Source organism: Terrapene carolina, unplaced genomic scaffold (genome assembly GCF_002925995.2).
Source record: "Terrapene carolina triunguis isolate 2854851 unplaced genomic scaffold, T_m_triunguis-2.0 Scaffold96, whole genome shotgun sequence".
In the NCBI taxonomy this organism is placed as follows: domain Eukaryota; kingdom Metazoa; phylum Chordata; order Testudines; family Emydidae; genus Terrapene; species Terrapene triunguis.
Window position 1 is genome coordinate 16900231 of NW_020664447.1, and position 18617 is coordinate 16918847.

At 41.1% G+C, this 18617-nt stretch overlaps 1 protein-coding gene across 3 annotated transcripts in view; it reads right to left on the bottom strand.

Annotated features, from left to right (window-relative positions):
• ANO5 (anoctamin 5) overlaps positions 1–18617 on the bottom strand; it is a 97810-nt gene that overhangs the window by 32421 nt on the left and 46772 nt on the right. For 2 of the 3 annotated variants that reach the window (XM_024214877.3, XM_029911478.1), the window contains 4 exons: positions 15824–15937; positions 3007–3075; positions 1590–1874; positions 1021–1134 (listed from right to left, as the gene is read on the bottom strand). In XM_024214877.3, the coding sequence (XP_024070645.1) occupies positions 1021–1134; positions 1590–1874; positions 3007–3075; positions 15824–15937 (582 nt within the window). Of the gene's footprint in view, positions 1–1020; positions 1135–1589; positions 1875–3006; positions 3076–15823; positions 15938–17477; positions 17520–18617 lie in introns of all 3 variants that reach the window. The other variant, XM_024214875.3, reaches the window with a different exon arrangement.

Consider the following 18617-nt stretch of genomic DNA (forward strand, 5'->3'; position numbering starts at 1 on the left):
AAGTGAGGTTCTTACCCACGAAAGCTTATGCTCCCAATACTTCTGTTAGTCTTAAAGGTGCCACAGGACCCTCTGTTGGTATTTAGTAGCACAGCTCCCTCCTGTTTACACTAATAGGGGCTGCAGGGCTATATGCAGGTATTCTGTGTTTAAAGCATACCTTGAAGCAGTCGCTCTCAACTAGGGTGACCAGACAGCAAGTGTGAAAAATCGGGACGGGGGTGGGGGTAATAGGTGCCTATGTAAGAAAAAGCTCCAAAAATCGGGACTGTCCCTACAAAATCGGGACATCTGGTCACCCTACTCTCAACTCATGGCCCGCATACACAATTGCAGCCCATATGACATCCACAGGGTCATACAAGTAGCATATATATTGTGTGGATGCACATAATACACAGAACACACAGAAAGCTGCATATGCAGCCCACAATGGTAAATAGGTTGAGAACCACTGCCCTAAAGCAAAAAACAGAGAAAGCAACCAAACTTTACAATATTGACAGTATGCCACCAGAGGGCATCCTGATGTGGAGAAATGACCACGCAAAACTTTAGGGCCAAATTTATCCCTGGTGTAAGTTCTTCAATGGCATTTTATACCACATATAGATATGACCCACAGGGCTCAGCTAAAGATGTTATTCATTTCCTTGTTTTCATCTGTCTTTGTAATACATTACTATTATAATTTATCTCACAATGTAAAATAAAAACATTTATAAAATACATTTCAGTGTGAATCACAATACTGAACTCTGTGACTGAAACACTTAGGTAAACCCAATACACTTGAGTATATGGAAAAGCACTGTAATGCATACAAAAACAGCATAATAGGGCTGGCAGATATTCCTTGTGCATTGCAGGGCAGGAGATCAGAGTGCCTAATAAAAGCTGAAGGGGTTGGGGACCAAATACATTTCGACTGGAAACAGTAATGTCACAGCAGGCAAAGCAAATGAGGGAGGAAAGCTGGACCGTGCTATACCTTTGGGAATGTAAAGCTAAAATACTTACATCATGGAGAGGGTAAGCAGCTGTATAGGTGCCATTACTTAACAATCTTTTAATTCCAAACTTTTTCTTCCCTTCTTCTGTTCCATAGGGGCACCGTGTTAGGATATAGTACACCTAAAATGCAAACACAGAGAGTTTAATCCTCTTCTTTTATAATATGGTTTAATACCACACTCCACTGATGGATGAAGGACCACTGCTGATGGGACTGTCCAATCCCCCTCAAAGGCAATGCATTGCAGTAACTGCAATATAGGGGAAATTAGAGGATCCTCAAGGCTCCAGCTGGAACAAGGATGCCCCAGCTGTCCCACCCTGGATGAGAACTGGTTTCTCAAATGCCATCTGTATTTAGAAAGATACATAGACATCAGATTTCATCACACAACATCCAGAGATACTGTACCATACAGCATCAAAGTAATTGACCTTCTGTAGATTCAGAACTCAAATGGCTGTCTCAGCTTAGTGTTTGATATGTGATCACACATATCTCCAGTCACCCACCCACCCATAGGCATATGTTACATTCTGCCTGCACCTGTAAACAGATGGGTTGAGATACGTACTATTCTGTTTCTCCTGGATGGTGAGAAGAAGGTGTTCTCATTGTCAATGAGGTAGAGCTCCTGCCTACTTTTGCTGAAGGGTGCCGTGAAGTAGTCTGGTTCAGGGTGCATCACCTTCTCCGGTAGCCTAAATGGTCCAAGCATACAGTCCAATGGGTTCTCTACAGTAGGGGGAATATCATTTTCCTTGATGGGTGCTTTAATGTTCAGCACTTCAGCATATGTGATCAGAACCTCCCATGGGGCATGGATCTTCACAAAATAAGTTTTGCCATCTTCAGATTCCTGCACAAGAAGAGTTAAGCCTGAGGTCAAACTGAGGCGGGGGGTTTTTTTGGATTAAAATTATCTTAAAGGCTTACATTGATTCTGAAAAAACAGGAGGAAAAATTTCCCTCCGCCAGAAAGCTTGTATGATTGATGGTAGTGGGTATCTGTACTCTTTGCACTGATTAGAGGCTTATGAGGAGATTTCAAACTGCATCAAACTTGTACATTAAAGGTCAAATTCTCCAGCCTACTTAAAGGCCACAGAAGACACTGAATGCATTGGAAATGGTGTGGTTCTACAGAGCAGGCTATGCAGGGTATAAAAAACCCACACAGCAGTCAAAACTCCCTGCATGCAATGGTGCTGTGCCATCTCCCAGGCAGAGAGGGCAGTTTTAGGATTGGTGTACTGAAACTGCTGGAATTTCTCTGCACATAGTATATGTGAGGGTCTGACTCTAAAACAGTAATATTTAATCTGGAAAATGTAATATTTAATCCCTGGTTTACTGGAGCCCCATCTCTGGGTCTCATGGAATCCATTGGTTTTGTCAGAAGTTATTTTGCTCCACCTATTCTCAAGTAGAGTAAGGATAACACTGATCAGAGAAGCACTCCCCCTGCTGTCCCAATCATATGAGGCAGAAAAGTAACACTAAACAAATGGACACAACTACCATCCCAAGCCTTTCCCCATCCTGATCCTAATCCCCCACAGGATATGAGTAATTCCCATTGACTTCAACAGATGTTACTGGTATGCCGTGCGGAGGTGCTGGAGGAAGAATCTGGCCCAAGCAGAGTTTCCTTTTTACACTGGTCTCCCTGTGTAAATGAACTCACGATTCAGTTATTTTGGGACCGTTTCCTTTTCATTACTGAGTAAAACACAATCACTTCCTCCTGAAACACAACAGTTCTCTTCTCACAGTGCTTAGAATACTTATCAAGAAAAATTGCTCCTATATTAGCCTGTTTAACTTCAGTTACTCACATGGTTTGAAGTACTGAAATCCCCTAGAACCACTGATACAATGGTGGATAAAATCTTGTCGGAACAGACCAACAAATGTATTATCTAGCAATCTGAAAATTCAGTTATTTGGTCCTATTTTGCTCATTAGGACGAGAACACTGTTTTTTTTACCTTTTTGTCTTCTGTTTCTAGTTCCAGACCAGCCTTTTGTAGATTCTTCTCAAATTCTCGCCTTCTTTCCTGAGGATAAATAAAGAGACTTTACTAAAAAAAATGAAGCTGAGGCAATTTTTACTTCATCTGTCAAAAACTTTAACCCTCCCTGTATCCCTGTGTATAGGGTCTGATCTTGTACCCATCAAAGTCAATACGAGTTTTGTCGTTGCCTAAATAGAAGCAAAGTTGGATGCCAAAGAGTAATTTTTCCCAAATTCTACTTGTTGCCTTTTAATCACCAATCTCTCTCAAAGTAGCTGGTCCCTGTGTATTGACTTTAAGGCCTGGTCTACACTGCGGGGGGGGGGGGGGGGGCGGGGAATTGATCTAAGTTACACAACTTCAGCTACGTCAATAACGTAGCTGAAGTCGACGTACTTAGACCTACTCACTGCGGTGTCTTCACTGCGCTGAGTCAACTACTGCTGCTCCCCCGTCGACTCTGCTTGCGCCTCTCGCGGCGGTGGAGTACAGGAGTCGATGAGAGAGCGCATCTAGACTAGACACGATAAATCAACCCCCGCTGGATCGATCACTGCCCGCCATCCAGCAGGTAGCATAGACATACCCTAGGACTAGCTCCCTAGACCAGAGTAGGTGAGCCCAATCCAGCCAATTTAAGAGAGCTGGGCTACACCTGGTCCTATAAATGCACTGTTAGTGAGCAACTGGAGAGATGGATTGTGACAGCCAAACTGGAGTGGTGGGAACCTGGAGTAAGGGGCTCAGGGAAGCAGTCCTGGGGGCTGTTGCCCTAAGAAGGGAGCAACTGACAGACTGGTAAACTGCCAGAAGCAGGAGAACTAGAGACTCCTGGGAGGGGTGGCCTGAGGCTAAGGAATGAGTTAAGATTGTTTTTTGGTTTGTTTGTTAACCTGTTGAGCAAATAAACCTCCTTGCAAAAGACTGAGCACGGCAATGCATGCTTTGGAGCAAAGGAGAAGTGTGGCCCTGGTGACAGTCGCTAATTGCACTACATGCTGGATTTATAAATTAAATACTTAGTTTATCATATTGGATTTATCATTTAAATTAAATAAGCAATACCAATCTTGCTTCCTTTAGAAATCACTGGCAAAACTCTTACTGCTTTCAAGATCAGGACTATAATTAGATATATTTTTTTAACTGAATAGATATTTCTACAGAATATTTTTGAGCCATACATCAAAAAATTAATTTTCACCTAAATTTCCTTTAGACTATAACTATTTCTGTATGAAGGCAATTTGTAAAGCAAGAATGCCGTAGAACACAAGGAAATGCAGGATACTCCTTTTGCATTTGATTGTGTGTCAAATGGGGATCCCATGTCTTATGGTACTATATGCTAAATAGATAAGTATGTTTACTGATCACAGTAGCTTTGCTCTGAAACATCTAGTGTTGTGCCAGATGGACTACCAGCCCGATCCAGTATGGCAAGTCCTTTGTTCCTAGAAACTGATTTCCTATTGAGACAAAATAGATCTTCCTTCTATGATTTGGTTAATTACTCTTTTTATGTATTGAGCTGGAATCATTTTGACCTTTACATTTTCTCTGTCTCCCATACCAGCATAAGCATACAAACAGAATTGTAATTCACGGAGTTGATGATCCAATCAACACAAAACAATGCATATGAAAAGGTTGTATAGCATGATGGCCATTACATTCAGGTGGCTTATCTAAAAACAATGCCATGTTATGGGGCAGGTACTCAGCTAAATAGAGCACATGGGAGGCTGTCAGTCTCTGAGTCTCAGCCCTACATACAATTTAGAGCAAGCTGGGGTCTGCTTTAATTTTGCATCAGCCAGCAATAACTCCTCACTCTCTCCAGCCCCTGTATTAGAACCTGTGGGGAAGAGGAGAATTAGGAGCCAACTCTGCTGGTTCTATGCCCACTGGGGACTCAAACATATTGGCAAAATCATCAGTGGGAAAGTTAAGGACAGTCGCTTGATCCTTTGTGCTGCTCAGGAGGTGCAGGTATACAGAGGACTGGAGAGTCCAGTCCTAAGTGACACACGCATATATTTTATATAAAATACCCCATGAAATAAACTGTAGAACCATAAGATAAGTGAAATTATTATGCTCCGTTGATCACCTCACCAGTCCTCTGTCCACTAATTCCTCTTCTCTGAAACTTATTCTGGCATTTTGTACTCCTCCAAAGTTTCAAATAAACCATCATAAATGTTTTTATTTTTTTTAAAATGTCAACTTGCCAGGGAAAATTTTTCTTCTCTTGCCAAGAATGGAATTTCCCCCAAATGTCCCCTGTCCCAGGCTTAGGATGGGCAATATTTTTTCTAGACATAAAAATGTCACAATTTAAAAATTCATTATCTCATAATCCTGCAGGACTATAAATGGGGGCCCATACTATTGCCTCTACTATAGACCCTTTGGGTTATTCCAGAACCACAGAGGAATAGTAAAACTAATTTATACAATTACACTAACTTTACACCACCCCTATGGCAGAGGTTAAAAAAATAACTTAAAAACTCTCTTAAGTGTTTCTAAGAGATGTTTACTGATTGCATTACCTTTATCCCACCCTCACACTATCATGTATCGTGCATATACTGCATATGCATTATATGCACGATACATGATACTGTGACGGTGGGATAAACTAAAATCAGCACTCATGGAATGACCTATAAAACTCACTGCCAGCTTTGCTTTTCATGATCAAAGTGTACCCATCCTACATCTACGCTAACACAACTTTCATTTCAAACCACACCATTGTGTATTTCCTATACGCACTAAAGTGATCCAGTATGAATTTACTGCCTAAAGTAGACTTAGATATGAAAACCTATTTGATAAGATTACCAAAATTAGACCCAAAGTCCAATGGGAACAGGGGGACTAATGCAGGTTTAATATCATACATAAGTAATATCAGTTATCTAAGAAAGATAAACATATATTATAAAGGTAAATCCATCTCTTGATAACTATGCTGTTTGCTAGTAACAATAATCAGTAAATAAAAAAGGGTAATAGAGTAAAATTAATTTTTAAACTTTACAGCACATTATCCCTTAAGATAAATTTTAAAACGCTACTCTTGAGCAACAGATTGTCATGCTGGAAAAGTTTGGTGTGTGGTAGAGCATCCACTCCTGTTCCGACTGAAATCCATTTGTGTAATTTTGGGCCCTATGAAAAATTACGAACATTCTTATATTTAAAAAAAAAAAATGAAATATGTGACCAAATACTGTGTTAATCTAGGCATCATGCAATCCCATTAACTTCACTGAAGTTGCACAGGGCATAAGTGAATGTAGAATTTGGCCCTCAGTTAGGAATTTAGGGGCTTGGTGTTATGAAGTGCTGAGCATCTCCAGTTCCCAACAGGGTTTTTCAGTACTTTGCTGAATGTGCTCAGCACTTGGCAGGATCAGACCCATAAAGATAAAAGGTCAGTCCTCTATATATTGTGCTCCTGAAACTCCCACTGAAGCAATTTGAATTTTGAGTGTGAAAGAAATGCAAGTCCAAGACCTACGTTTTGGAAATGTATTTACTTTTTCTACTTTAAAAAGCAATAAAATATTACATTTAATAGTAATTGCCAAGTGATAATGCAGAGAAGGCCAGATTGTGCTTAGCTGTACCATAGTCATGCACTGTGGAATAGGACAGAGTAATGATCTCCCCTTGCCCCACTCCTTCCAAAACCAATATTAAAGCTACCCAGAACATAGCTCACAATGTTTAGGGGTATGCAGGAGTTTCACATCAGTGGCTCTTCCCTAGAGAAAATGAGCAAAAACTGGGCAGGCAGTGGGTGAAACTATGGTTCAGCCCCTCCAGGCACCAGCCTAGCCCTTGGAGACAGGGAGATTTCTGCACCCCAGAAAATGGTGTCATAAAATATTCTCCATATGAGAGCTCCCAGAGGCACTAAGTTTGGGGTGCTCCGCATGGGGTGGTAAAGAGCATGCTCTAGTCCAGTGGTTTTCAACCTGTGGTACGCGGACCCCTGCGGGTCCACAGACTATGTCTAAGATTTCCAAAGGGGTCATCCCCTCCATTGGACATTTTTTAGGGGTCCACAAATGAAAAAAGGTTGAAAACCACCTCTCTAGTCCCAAATAAATAGGTCTAGTCAGAACTTTTTAAAAAACAAACTCAGCTCTTTTTGATCAATAAAATCAGTAAATGTGTGTATAAAAATAAAATAGTGAGATCAGTCAGAAAAATAAACACTATCTGTCAGAGGTATTGAATAGAAATATAAAGTAAATTGCTGAACTTACAACATAATTTAGACTTCTGTTAACAGGAAGCTTTATGGCTAGGATTCAGTCATGTGGCTTATGAACAGCCAAGTACAATACATAGAAAAAATGGTTTACTGTGGAAATTATTCTGATTTGAATGTTTTGCATGTAATTTTTTCCATTCCCCTGTGAATAAAAATTATATATAGCTATGTACAAGATAGTGGGTTTATGTTTTGCACTTAAAATAAATACATTAATGCAAATGAGCTTATTAAGTGGGATTTCAAAGTGAAAAAGGTAATGCAATCAGTAACTTTATGGATTACCCCTTACTGAGATATCAATTATTTTTTAAATCTCTCTTTTCACATGTGCTAGACCACTGGGAACCTGTAATGAATACAGTAAGGCTGCGATGAATATAAATCACAAATAGATTTCTTAAATATATCCAGCCTGACTGAATATTTGATTAAAATTTACTAAAAATTTCAATCTTAGGGCTTTATCTAGCTTTGCCTTCTGTGAATGCTAAGGATACTCAGCATCTCCCTGCATCATCAGACAGCTTGGTTTGAAAAATTAAAACAGCTAACCAGATGGCTGCCTGCTGAAAAGTCACCTAGACAAAGCAGTATTAGAAATAAATGTCTAACTTCCAAGACAGCTGAGGCTAACACTTCTCAGAGTTGGACTGAATCCAGAGATTAAAAAGCACTGTTTACATAGACCATAGCATTCCACAACAGCCATTAGAGGATCAATAGTAGAGATAATGGGAATCAACAGGCAGGGGAGATCAAATGGGAAAAAAACTAGACCTGAATCAAAACCCCAGATACAAACACATCCAGATTTTGGGAGGGGTTGAATCGGATACATATCCAAACTTTTCTATTCAGGTCCATCCCTTTCATTTTGCATGAGTGATAAGGAAAGCTCTATTAATAAGAAAGCTTTTTATGGATGTAATATTTACAAATCTGTTTCAAAGGGTAACTTTGAGGATTATCTCAAGACACCACCCTATTAACTCTGAACTGAACAAACTGATTACATTTTAAGGGCGTGGCCTCAAAAGTATGACCATTTTCTTAACAGCATATTTTTCTCAAGACTTCACTTGGCAGATTCCCTAGTGTGAGCTAGAGATCAGCAAAACACTAAATCTGTAGTATCTGGATTTGTTTTGCATGAAGCTAAGACAGAAGATGCACATAGCTTTAATCATCTAAAGTGTCTTTGACTGAATAGTAATGTTGAAATGCCATGAAGAAGTTAATCCCACTCTTATTTATGCAAAACAAACTGTTTCCCTGAAGCAAACATGAGCATTAGAAACCGGCTGTCACTAATTTTATTCCTTTCCTAAGAATGTTTCTATTCTTAGCCTGTACAATTTTGCCAAGTCACTGTACTGCAGTAAGAGAACTGCACATCTCTCCCAAGAGATTACTGTACAACAACAAACTGCACTGGATTTCTGTAACCTTTCAAACAAAATCCAGTGCCTGAGTGTGTACTTAATTCATATGAAACCACAGACGGTGATTTGTTCTCTGTGGATAAAACTCTGAGCAGAGAGCAGCATAGCACCTACCCATTATAGGGCTTAAGAGGGACATTAGTTGTGCACATAGGCCTTGTGCTGGCCCTAAATACAGGGGTGAATTTCACCCTATCTCCATGCTGAAATTGGTGTAATGACGTTTGTGCTTCTAAGGCCAAAATTTCAAAACCTGAACTGATTTTTGGCACAAAAAAGGAGACACCTGAATTATGTATACTTTGGGAACAAAACACTACAGTTACAAAACTGTGCCTGCAATCCTAATTTTGTGAGTAAAAAGCAGGGAGGTCCCATTAAGACTAGGATGAAAATCAGGCCATTTAACTGTGAATGCACCACTCTTTTTCTTTGGCTTTAGTCCTAGTCTCCCTGCCGGGAGAATTGGTGAAGGAAAACAGGTTTGATCTGCTCCAAATTTAAGATGTGATGGTCCCATTCAGTTGTGCTGATGGAGGGGAAGTGGGAGTAAATAGTATGGGGACATGGAATGGGAAAGTCATAGCTTCAGTGCACGTATTTCTAACTCTCAACGCCATCAGCTGCAATTCAATGGAGTTTGAGGTTGAGAAGACAGTTTGCTGGGAGTGGCAGGCCTATGGTGGTAGCCTTTTATTGCAGCAGGTTCACTCGGGGGCTGGGCTTAAACAAAGTATTAACTCCTGCTCTGTATATGGGCCTGGATCCACAAAGGGATTTAAGCGCCTCGAAAATCACAGGAACAACAATGCAATCCACAAAGCCTGAGTTAGGTGGCTTCCTATACTCCCTGGGTTCTCTATACAATGTATCAGGAGAGATAGGTGTCTAAGAATGTGATCCACAAAAGCCAGCACGCTAGGCAGGGAGCCACCTAAGCTAGCCAATGGAAGATGTGAAGGAGAGGGGTATATCTAAGCCCCATCCCTTTCACGGAGACAGGTGCCCAAATCCAGGCTCCAGGGAGGTCCCTATCTGCTTGTGATTCACAGCCAGGAACCCTCTCCTGGAGTCAGGTGGCTAAGGTACCTAAGTTGTTTCTTGTGAGAATGAGTTAGGACCCTGCTTCACTCCACACACAATGGTTGGAGGAGGAAGAGATGCCCACCTAATAGCTTTTAGCTCAGTGCTTAGAGCATTTAAATACATCAGTAGTCATTGGGCCAGAGAGAGCAAGAGAGAGAATGACTCTATAGGCTGATGGATAGAGGACTTATCCAGGAGCTGGGAGACCCTGGGGCCAGTTCCCCTGCTCCATTGACTCTTTAATTATTTATCCACAGTGGAACAGCTTCCGTAGGAGAGACTGAAGAAGCCCCATACCAAAATATCCCATAGCCTTGGTCTCACACATCCCAGGTGAGTTCTCTAACCATTGGGCTAAAATTTATAAGGTAGGTAATAGCACTCCCATCTCCTCCTCCAGCCAAATTCTAAATGAGATTCGATCCAACAGATGGCCTCTGAGCACGCCCACTGGATCAGGCTCCATAGGTGAGAAAGATGCTTCTCTTCCTAGCTTTCCCTGGTTTGTGGATTGCTCTGGGGATGAGGCAGGACATTGGTGTGAGGCAGCAGTACACGTGCCAAGAGACAAAACTTAGGTGCCGAGGCAACTTTTACAGTGAAAGTTTTGGCTTAGAGTGAATTTAAGCACCTATAGTGCATATCTGTGCTTTAATTCATAATTTTTTTGTGAGGGGAGACCTAAAATAGTGTGAAGTAAAAATTCTAATTACCAAAAGGAATAGCTAAGACCTAGCAAAGGGGGGAGGTCTCAGAGCCCAGGCTTCACCCCAAGTGGGAACATCTACACTGCTATTTTTAGCCTCAGAGCGTGAGCCCTGCAAGCTGATCCACGCTCTGAGATTCGCTGCTGCTATGTAGACGTACCCCTAAACTGTTTGTGCCTGAGTTTCCCCATCTAATCAAAGGGGGCGGTAGCTATAATACCTACCTCACAGAGACATTTGAACATCAGTTAGTATTTGTTATTACTCTTCAAAGTGATATCCTCAGTCAGGACACAGATAAGAGATGCCGCTGATCAATGACTTTCACTACTGAATGCATTTGTGTTTCACTGTATTTGATTGGACAAACTACTTAAGATTCTTCCATTCCTCTACTGATTGAGCTGTACATTTACAAAGCAGCATGTTAGGGTAGCATTCCCAGTGTCAGGCTAGAGCAGGGGTGGGCAAACTTTTTGGCCCGAGGGCCACATCTGAGTATGGAAATTGTATGGCGGGCCATGAATGCTCATGAAATTGGGGGGTGCGGGAGGGGGTGAGGGCTCTCGGGTTGGGCCAGAAATGAGGAGTTCAGGGTGTGGGAGGGGGATCCGGACTGGGGCAGAGGGTTGGTGTGCAGGATGGGGGGGGGGAGGGCTCCAGCTGGGGGTGTGAGCTCTGGGGTGGGAGTGGGGCTGGGACCGAGGGGCTCAGAGGGCAAGAGGGAGATCAGGGCTAGGGCAGGGGGTTGGGGCACAGGAGGGGGTCAGGGGTACAGGCTCCGGGCAGCGCTTACCTCAAGCAGCTTCCAGAAGCAGCGGTATGTCCCTGCTCCGGCTCCTACGTGGAGGCGTGGCCAGGCAGCTCTGCGCGCTGCCCCGTCCGCAGGCACAGCCCTTGCAGCTCCCAATTGGCCACAGTTCCTGGCCAATGGGAGCTCCAGGAGCAGCGCTTGGGGCGGGGGCAGCGTGCAGAGACCCCTGGCTGCCCCTACACATAGGAGCCGGAGGGGAACATGTCGCTGCTTCTGGGAGCCACACGGAGCCATGGAAGGCATGGAGCGAGGCAAGCCCCGGACCAGCTCCCCGGCGAGAACTTGAGGGCTGGATTAAAATATCTGAAGGGCTGGATGTGGCCCCCGGGCTGTAGTTTGCCCACCTCTGGTCTAGCTGCTGTCCATGCTACCCCCAGCTACACTGCTATTTTTAGCATGTTTGCTTGAGCTGAGCTAGCACATCTGTCTATCTACATTGGGAAGCAGGGTCCCAGCTGCAGTGTAGACATATTCTTAGAGAGAAAGCATTGTGTGCAGTCTTTCAATTGTGCTTTTGAATTAACTACTGCCTTGGGTTTTTATTTCATCTTTTTCCACTTGTAATCTTGGTAATTAAGCCTCTCTCTCCTCCTTCTTGTTTCCCGAGGTTGACTAGTGCTGCCCAATATATAGGGGTTTGTGTTTATAGCAGAAGTGCCGAACCATTCATCATGTATGTATTTCTGTTTCTTTCTTTTCTCTATTGACTGGCGTCCTCTTCCATCTTTTTATTCCTTTTGCTATATGGTAGAAGAGGAAGCCTCTTGATAATCCTGTCTGGGGAATCATACTGCTGTATATGCAGAAGCCAAAGGATCAATATGAGAATGGAATAGAGTGCTTTTAAACAAGCAGTAGAGTGCTTTTTAACAAGCAAGGTCTTATAGGATTGTTGCTGTAATAAAAACTCTACTCTCTCCAGACACGTTGGCTGGGTTGGGGCTGCTAAGGAGGCTAGGTTGTAAGATCAGGGAAGTGCAGAACAGATGTGCTTATGTCAGAAGAAAGGGCATTCTCTTTTGATTTTTTTCTTGATGTTGCTTTTTTTAGTTTATTGAGATTACAAGAATAAAATTCTAGGGTTTTGTAAGTCAGGGACTGATCTTTCCAGCTGTTCTGCCTCCTACAACTAGAACACAGGACTTTTTTGTTTAAAAGGAGGATTAACATTTGCATAAGAGTGCAGGGAGCACAAACTCTTAAACAAGGCATTCGTTCCTTAATAGGAAAGTATAAATTTAGCTAATAATGTATTAAAGAGCCCAGCCTTGCAGTTCCTTTCTTAGGCCTGGTCTACACTAGGGCGGGGAGGGGAGGCGAGCTAAGTTGGTCTAAGTTATACAACTTCAGCTATGAAAATAGCGTAGCTGAAGTCGATGTACTTAGAGCTACTTACCACGGTGTCTTCACTGTGGTAGGTCGACTCCTGACGCTCCCCCGTCGACTCTGCGTATGCTTCTCGCTCCGATGGAGTGCCGGAGTCGACGGGAGAGCGCTCGGCGGTCGATTTATCGCATCTTCACTAGATGTGATAAATTGACCCCCACTGGATCGATCGCTCTGGAGGTAAGTATAGACATGCCCTTAGAAAAAATACGATTGTTACTTACATAACATTTTTGGCACCATAAATATACATTAGGCTTAAAAATATAGTTAAGTCCTATTTCTTATTCCAAATGCAATCTCTAATGGCTCAAGAAAGTGAAGACATATTAAAAAAGCCAAAATAACCCCAACTTTACTATCTTTAAAAATATTAGCATTTTTAGGCCAATCTCGTGACTTCTTTTTTAAATGCCTGTGGTTGGAAATACCGGAGCTTACAATGTAAACAGCCTAAGTCAGGCCCAAAATATTAAAGTAGACAAAAAAATAATTAGAAAAATCACTTATTGATTCTTTCCGGAAATGTGGCCCACTGTCGCCACCTTTGCTGTTTTGCCTTGCTGGGAACTTGAGTGCTGAGTTCCAACTGTAACTTTGCAGCAAAACCCAGCACGCTTGCACTTAATGGCCTCTTGTATGGAAGATTCCATCTTCAGGAACACTTTAAACTTGCTTTTAAAGGAATGAGAATGCTTTAATAATAAAAATAAAAGGAAATAAATTACAAGTACTTTGGCAATGAGGCAAAATGCAGGCAGAGAGCCTAGAAGGGGCAGGCGCTGAGATTGTTGTGCCGGGAGTATAAAGTAAGTAATTAGGAATAAAAGCTCTTCCACTAACAGCCTCACACAGACCTCATCCATCACAGAAACCTCAGGAGGATGTAGAGGGATATGCGAGTCATCAATGGCCCACACAGGTAAATAGACCAAATTAATTTAATGCAGGAATGCCTGTAGGTGAAACCCTAAAATTACATTTTAGACACTTTAACTGTTAAATAAATATTGTGCAGATCAGCTGTGGAAAGGCAGGACCCAGTCATGCAGCTCTTACTCACAGTAGTAGGGACAACAGTATCAAACCTGGACACTGTATCATCAAGTGTAACTTTTTCTCATGGTGCCTGCCTTATTTCGTCTTTCCCCAGGCATGTCATTCATCATAAAATGATGATTCCTATTAACCAGTACACTAAAACATTATTCTAATAACTCACACCTGCTTACATAAAAGCACTTGGCTAAGCCACTAATTTTTCTGAAATTGGATTTTTTCCCTTTGAAGCATTTTTCCCTTTGACTCTGTACGTTAAATAGTGGAAAATCTGAATCAAGATTCCTTCCCCTTCCAGTGACTACCAAAAGACTAAGTCAGCTTTAGTCTCTGTGCACTATCACCCTCGGGAGCCAAGCATTTTCAGTGTTGTTACAAGCAGAGGGGGAAAAAATTACCTCATGGTTTCAGGGTGGATTATTTCCACTCCTAAACTAAAAGTTTTATCAGAACCTCTTGCTCCTTTGGGTTCCAGATTCCAAGGACACAGTCATCTTCATCTCAATAAAATCTTGTAAGATAAGATTATTTTTACACTATGCTTCCAAATGAGGAAATCCAGACCAAAAGTTGCTAGGACTAGCAGCAAACATTTATTAAAATGCAGCAGTTCAGTCTGGCTTCTCAAGGGAAAAGATGCCTACATTTATTTATGTAATTATTTATTAAATTGTTTTAAGATTTACTGAATGTACTAATCCATGTCTCTTGAGCTCACGTACAATACCATTTAAAAGCACACACTGTTGAACTAATGGCCACATTCACTATCCTTCTCAATCAACAAAACTATACCCCTTCGCCAGAGCCCCATTCACCCCATTCACCCCTTTCAAACTAGATAAGCCTGCAAAATAGATTGGTTTTGCAGCATGCTCCGAAGGTCAATAAACCAATGAGCAACAGTTAGTTCCAAATTCAAGGGCCTTCCACAGTAAGGTCGAGCATCAGTAGATCACAACTGCCAGGGTAAAACATGAGAAGAGAGGCATCCCCTTTAATAAGCTCTGGGCAGACAGATGAGATTTAGCACAAAGTACAAGAAACTAAACATTATTATTTCAGACAAAGTGTCTAAAGAGGAGCCTTATAATGAGGAAGAGTATCTGGAGCTCTGAAGGTAGCTGAAGACAGCAATTTCAAAGAAACCTGAGATTTATGCGAGTATCCTATAATTCAATTTCCAGGAACCTAGAGCTGCTGTAAATTGAGTTTGCAAAGTAATTTTTTAGTTTTAACTCAGCTTTTGATGTTCTGACACTGATTGCTGTTCCATTATCGGTATTAAAAGGACAATCAAAGTAGATCAGTGCAGCATCTGCAGGTCCAGTCCTGCTCTAACTGAAGTCAAAATTCTACTGTCATCAATGGGAGGAGAATCAGGCTGCAGTTCTTCTGTATAAAAGTATTTCAGTTGCTCCCGTACATCAGTCTGATTACAGTTCATGCTTCTCGAAAAAGGAAAGGCTTCATTATGACTACTTAGAAATTTTTCACCATCAGTATACTAATTAGACCTCTACCCCGATATAACGCTGTCCTCGGGAGCCAAAAAATCTTACCGCGTTATAGGTGAAACCGTGTTATATTGAACTTGCTTTGATCCACCGGAGCGCACAGCTCCGCCCCCCCGGAGCGCTGTTTTACCGCGTTATATTCGAATTCATGTTATATAGGGTCGCGTTATATTGGGATAGAGGTGTATAGGGCAATATCATTAAATGAAGAAAATATTATCATCATTAGTTAGGCTTAAGGACCCAGTCATGCAAGGTGCTGAGAATAAGCAGGATCTGAGCGTGATCAGCACTTTGCAGGATCAGTCCTAATTCACAATAAAATTCCACACCAGAAACTTCAGTACATTGCATGAACTTTCTTTCCAAGCTATGAGATTTTACATAGTCCAATTCATGTAAATGATTCCAAGGGCTTAGTAAGGAGGTTCAGGTCTATGCTAGGTCATCATTCAGAAGATATCATAAAAGAAACTTACTGCCTTCTTTTCCTCTTCTTTATTTGGATCATCCAGATAAGAAAGTACAAAGTCAATTCGTCGGACACCATCCCTGAAGAAAACAGAATCTTTGCTTTGGTGTCTCTTGTTAATCTGTGGAGAACATAAGGAACACAATTAAAAACCAAATCTTGTTATTGCTCCGAAACCAGGCAGAGGAGAAGATTGTTTCCTCAGTTTGGTTCAGTTCTTCAGTCTTTTCAGACCTGAAGAGATTTGAACTCAGGTGAAATTTCAACAGCTCCATCTGTTATATGGGAGTTATGAAGTGATCTCAAAACTGGCTGCACACATGCATGGCCCATCCAAATACCGTATGTGTCACAAATGTTATATACACTACAATATACAATGAAACACATTAGTATAGCAATTCTTGGCAATACTACTATAGTTAAAGGTCACTCACAATCTTCTGAAATGCCTCTTTTCAGTTTAACACTTTTCTGCAAAAATGAACATGGTAAGTGCTTCAGTGTCAGAGAGTATGATGCCCACTGTAAATTATTAGCATGCCCCTTTAAACAAAGACAAACAAGGGCACAGTTTAAAAACCTGAAAGCAGGTGGCACTACAGCAACTCTGAAAGTAATAAGAATGAGGAGTACTTGTGGCACCTTATAGACTAACAAATTTATTTGGGCATAAGCTTTCGTGGGCTAACTGAAGTGGGTTTTAGCACACAAAAGCTTATGCCAAAATAAATTTGTGAGTCTATAAGGTGCCACAAGTACTCCTCATTCTTTTTGCTGATACAGACAAACACGGCTACCACTGTGAAATCTGAAAGTAAAGAAAGTCCATGCACTTTCCATTTCAAAACAAGGCTCATTAAAGCAGCAGTTGTCCAGAAACATTGCTAAGCAACAATACTTAGATGATCACATATATAATTGGAACACAAAGAACATATGGGTTACATTTAACAGGTTACATAATTTATTACTTGCTTCCTTTAAAAAAAAAATCTCCTAGACCAATGGACCAGGAAAGCAGGGAAACTGTACTTTAAAAAAAAATCTAACAGTTAATTTCATATTTTCATTTGCAGGATGCTAGAATGGCATAAATCTCTCTCAGTGTAAGTGAGCTACTGAATTTATACTTTCAAGTTAATAAAGATCACTACTTCAGCATGTCTGCTCTTGCCAATACTGTTAGGCTTGGATAATCCCATACAACATTTTGTCTAGAAACAACAACTTTTCTAAACAGGATCTTTCTGATTATCCCACTCCAGAAAATCTGCCTTGCCAAAATAAAGCAATCTACACAAGCTGACACTTAGGGCTAAATTCAACCCTGGCCTAAATGGGCTTAGGTGTCATAGACTTCAGTAAGAGTTGCATGTGCTTACACAAGGGCTGAGTTTGGTTTTTAGGGCTCAATTCTACATTTTATTAGAGCTGAAAAAGGAATCATGTACAAAGGAGGTACCGTATGTCATTATTAGCTATAGATCAAATTCTGCCCTAGTTTACACCCCGAAGTACATAAAAAGTTCTCTAAAAACTTGCAACGTAGTTATCTGAGTATGAACTTTGCTCCCAATTAACAAAAGACATGACACAGTGAAGCAAGTTATGACCACAGCCATCCAAGCCACTAGCAGTATCATTCATCACTGTTTTACCCTGAGACGTCGCTTCAGGAACAGATTGTATCTCCTTCCGGTCTGTTGGAACAACCATCAAGGAGTTAGCAAGCATGTTATCCACTTCAAGGACCCAAATCTTGACATTGTTCCAAGCACAGAACTCACAGTGAAGGTAGTGAGAATTCTGTGTCCAAATCAAAGGCAAGATATAGCTTCAAGGATATGGGGAGGGGATTAAAACAAGCCCTATATGGCTATAATATATAATCTTTAATTATAATAAAGCTAATGCAGCAACTAGCATTCATCAAGTAAAAATGAGGAGCCCCCAATTTCTTTATTTTATTTCTATAATACTACCTGTTGCTAACTATGAGGTCACTTAAAAAGTCAAGCAGATCAAAACAACAGGCCAAGAAAAGGTCATCAGCACACAAATGTAACAACAAAACCAAGCAGCAGCTCATAAAAAGATCAAGCATCTTTTTCTTAGGCTTACTTTATTTTGGAGTCATGCAGCACACAAAAAGCAAATGGGCAGCTATATAATGCCATATCTGATAAAATTATGCTTCAGGGCATAAACTCATCCTTAAATGGGATCAAGAAAGAGATGTCCCTTATGTTCCACAACATAGAAAAAGTGAATTGAGGGCCTATGTCTTCATTTTTTACTTGTGGTATTGGCAACTGTGAGAGACAGGATAATGGACCAGCTACCAATCATTTGTTCTGATGTAGCAATTTCTATGTTTCTTTAGAATATGCCAACCTTTCAGAGAATTATCGACCATATATTTCAAAATAGAGAAACATACAGTGACAATGTAATCTTTTTCAGAACTATTCTTTAATCCCCTCCTGGTCCTCTTGTTCATTAACTAGCAATACTTGCTTTTGTGTATAATAAATACACCAGACCAACTAAGCTAGACTAATTTCTTAGAGAAGAAACATGGGGAGCCTTGGAGAATGATTTTGCATCCACGTACCCCTGAAGACGGAGAAGATCCCAGAAAACATGCAATCCAAGAAAGGGAAGAAAAGACACTTTGGATCTGAGTTTTATGAGTAGCATATGCTTTTCCATTTATAATTTTGTACGTACAAATAAATATGAGGGTGAATACTTACAGATGCAATTATTGTTATTTACACATATAATACTTGATTTGA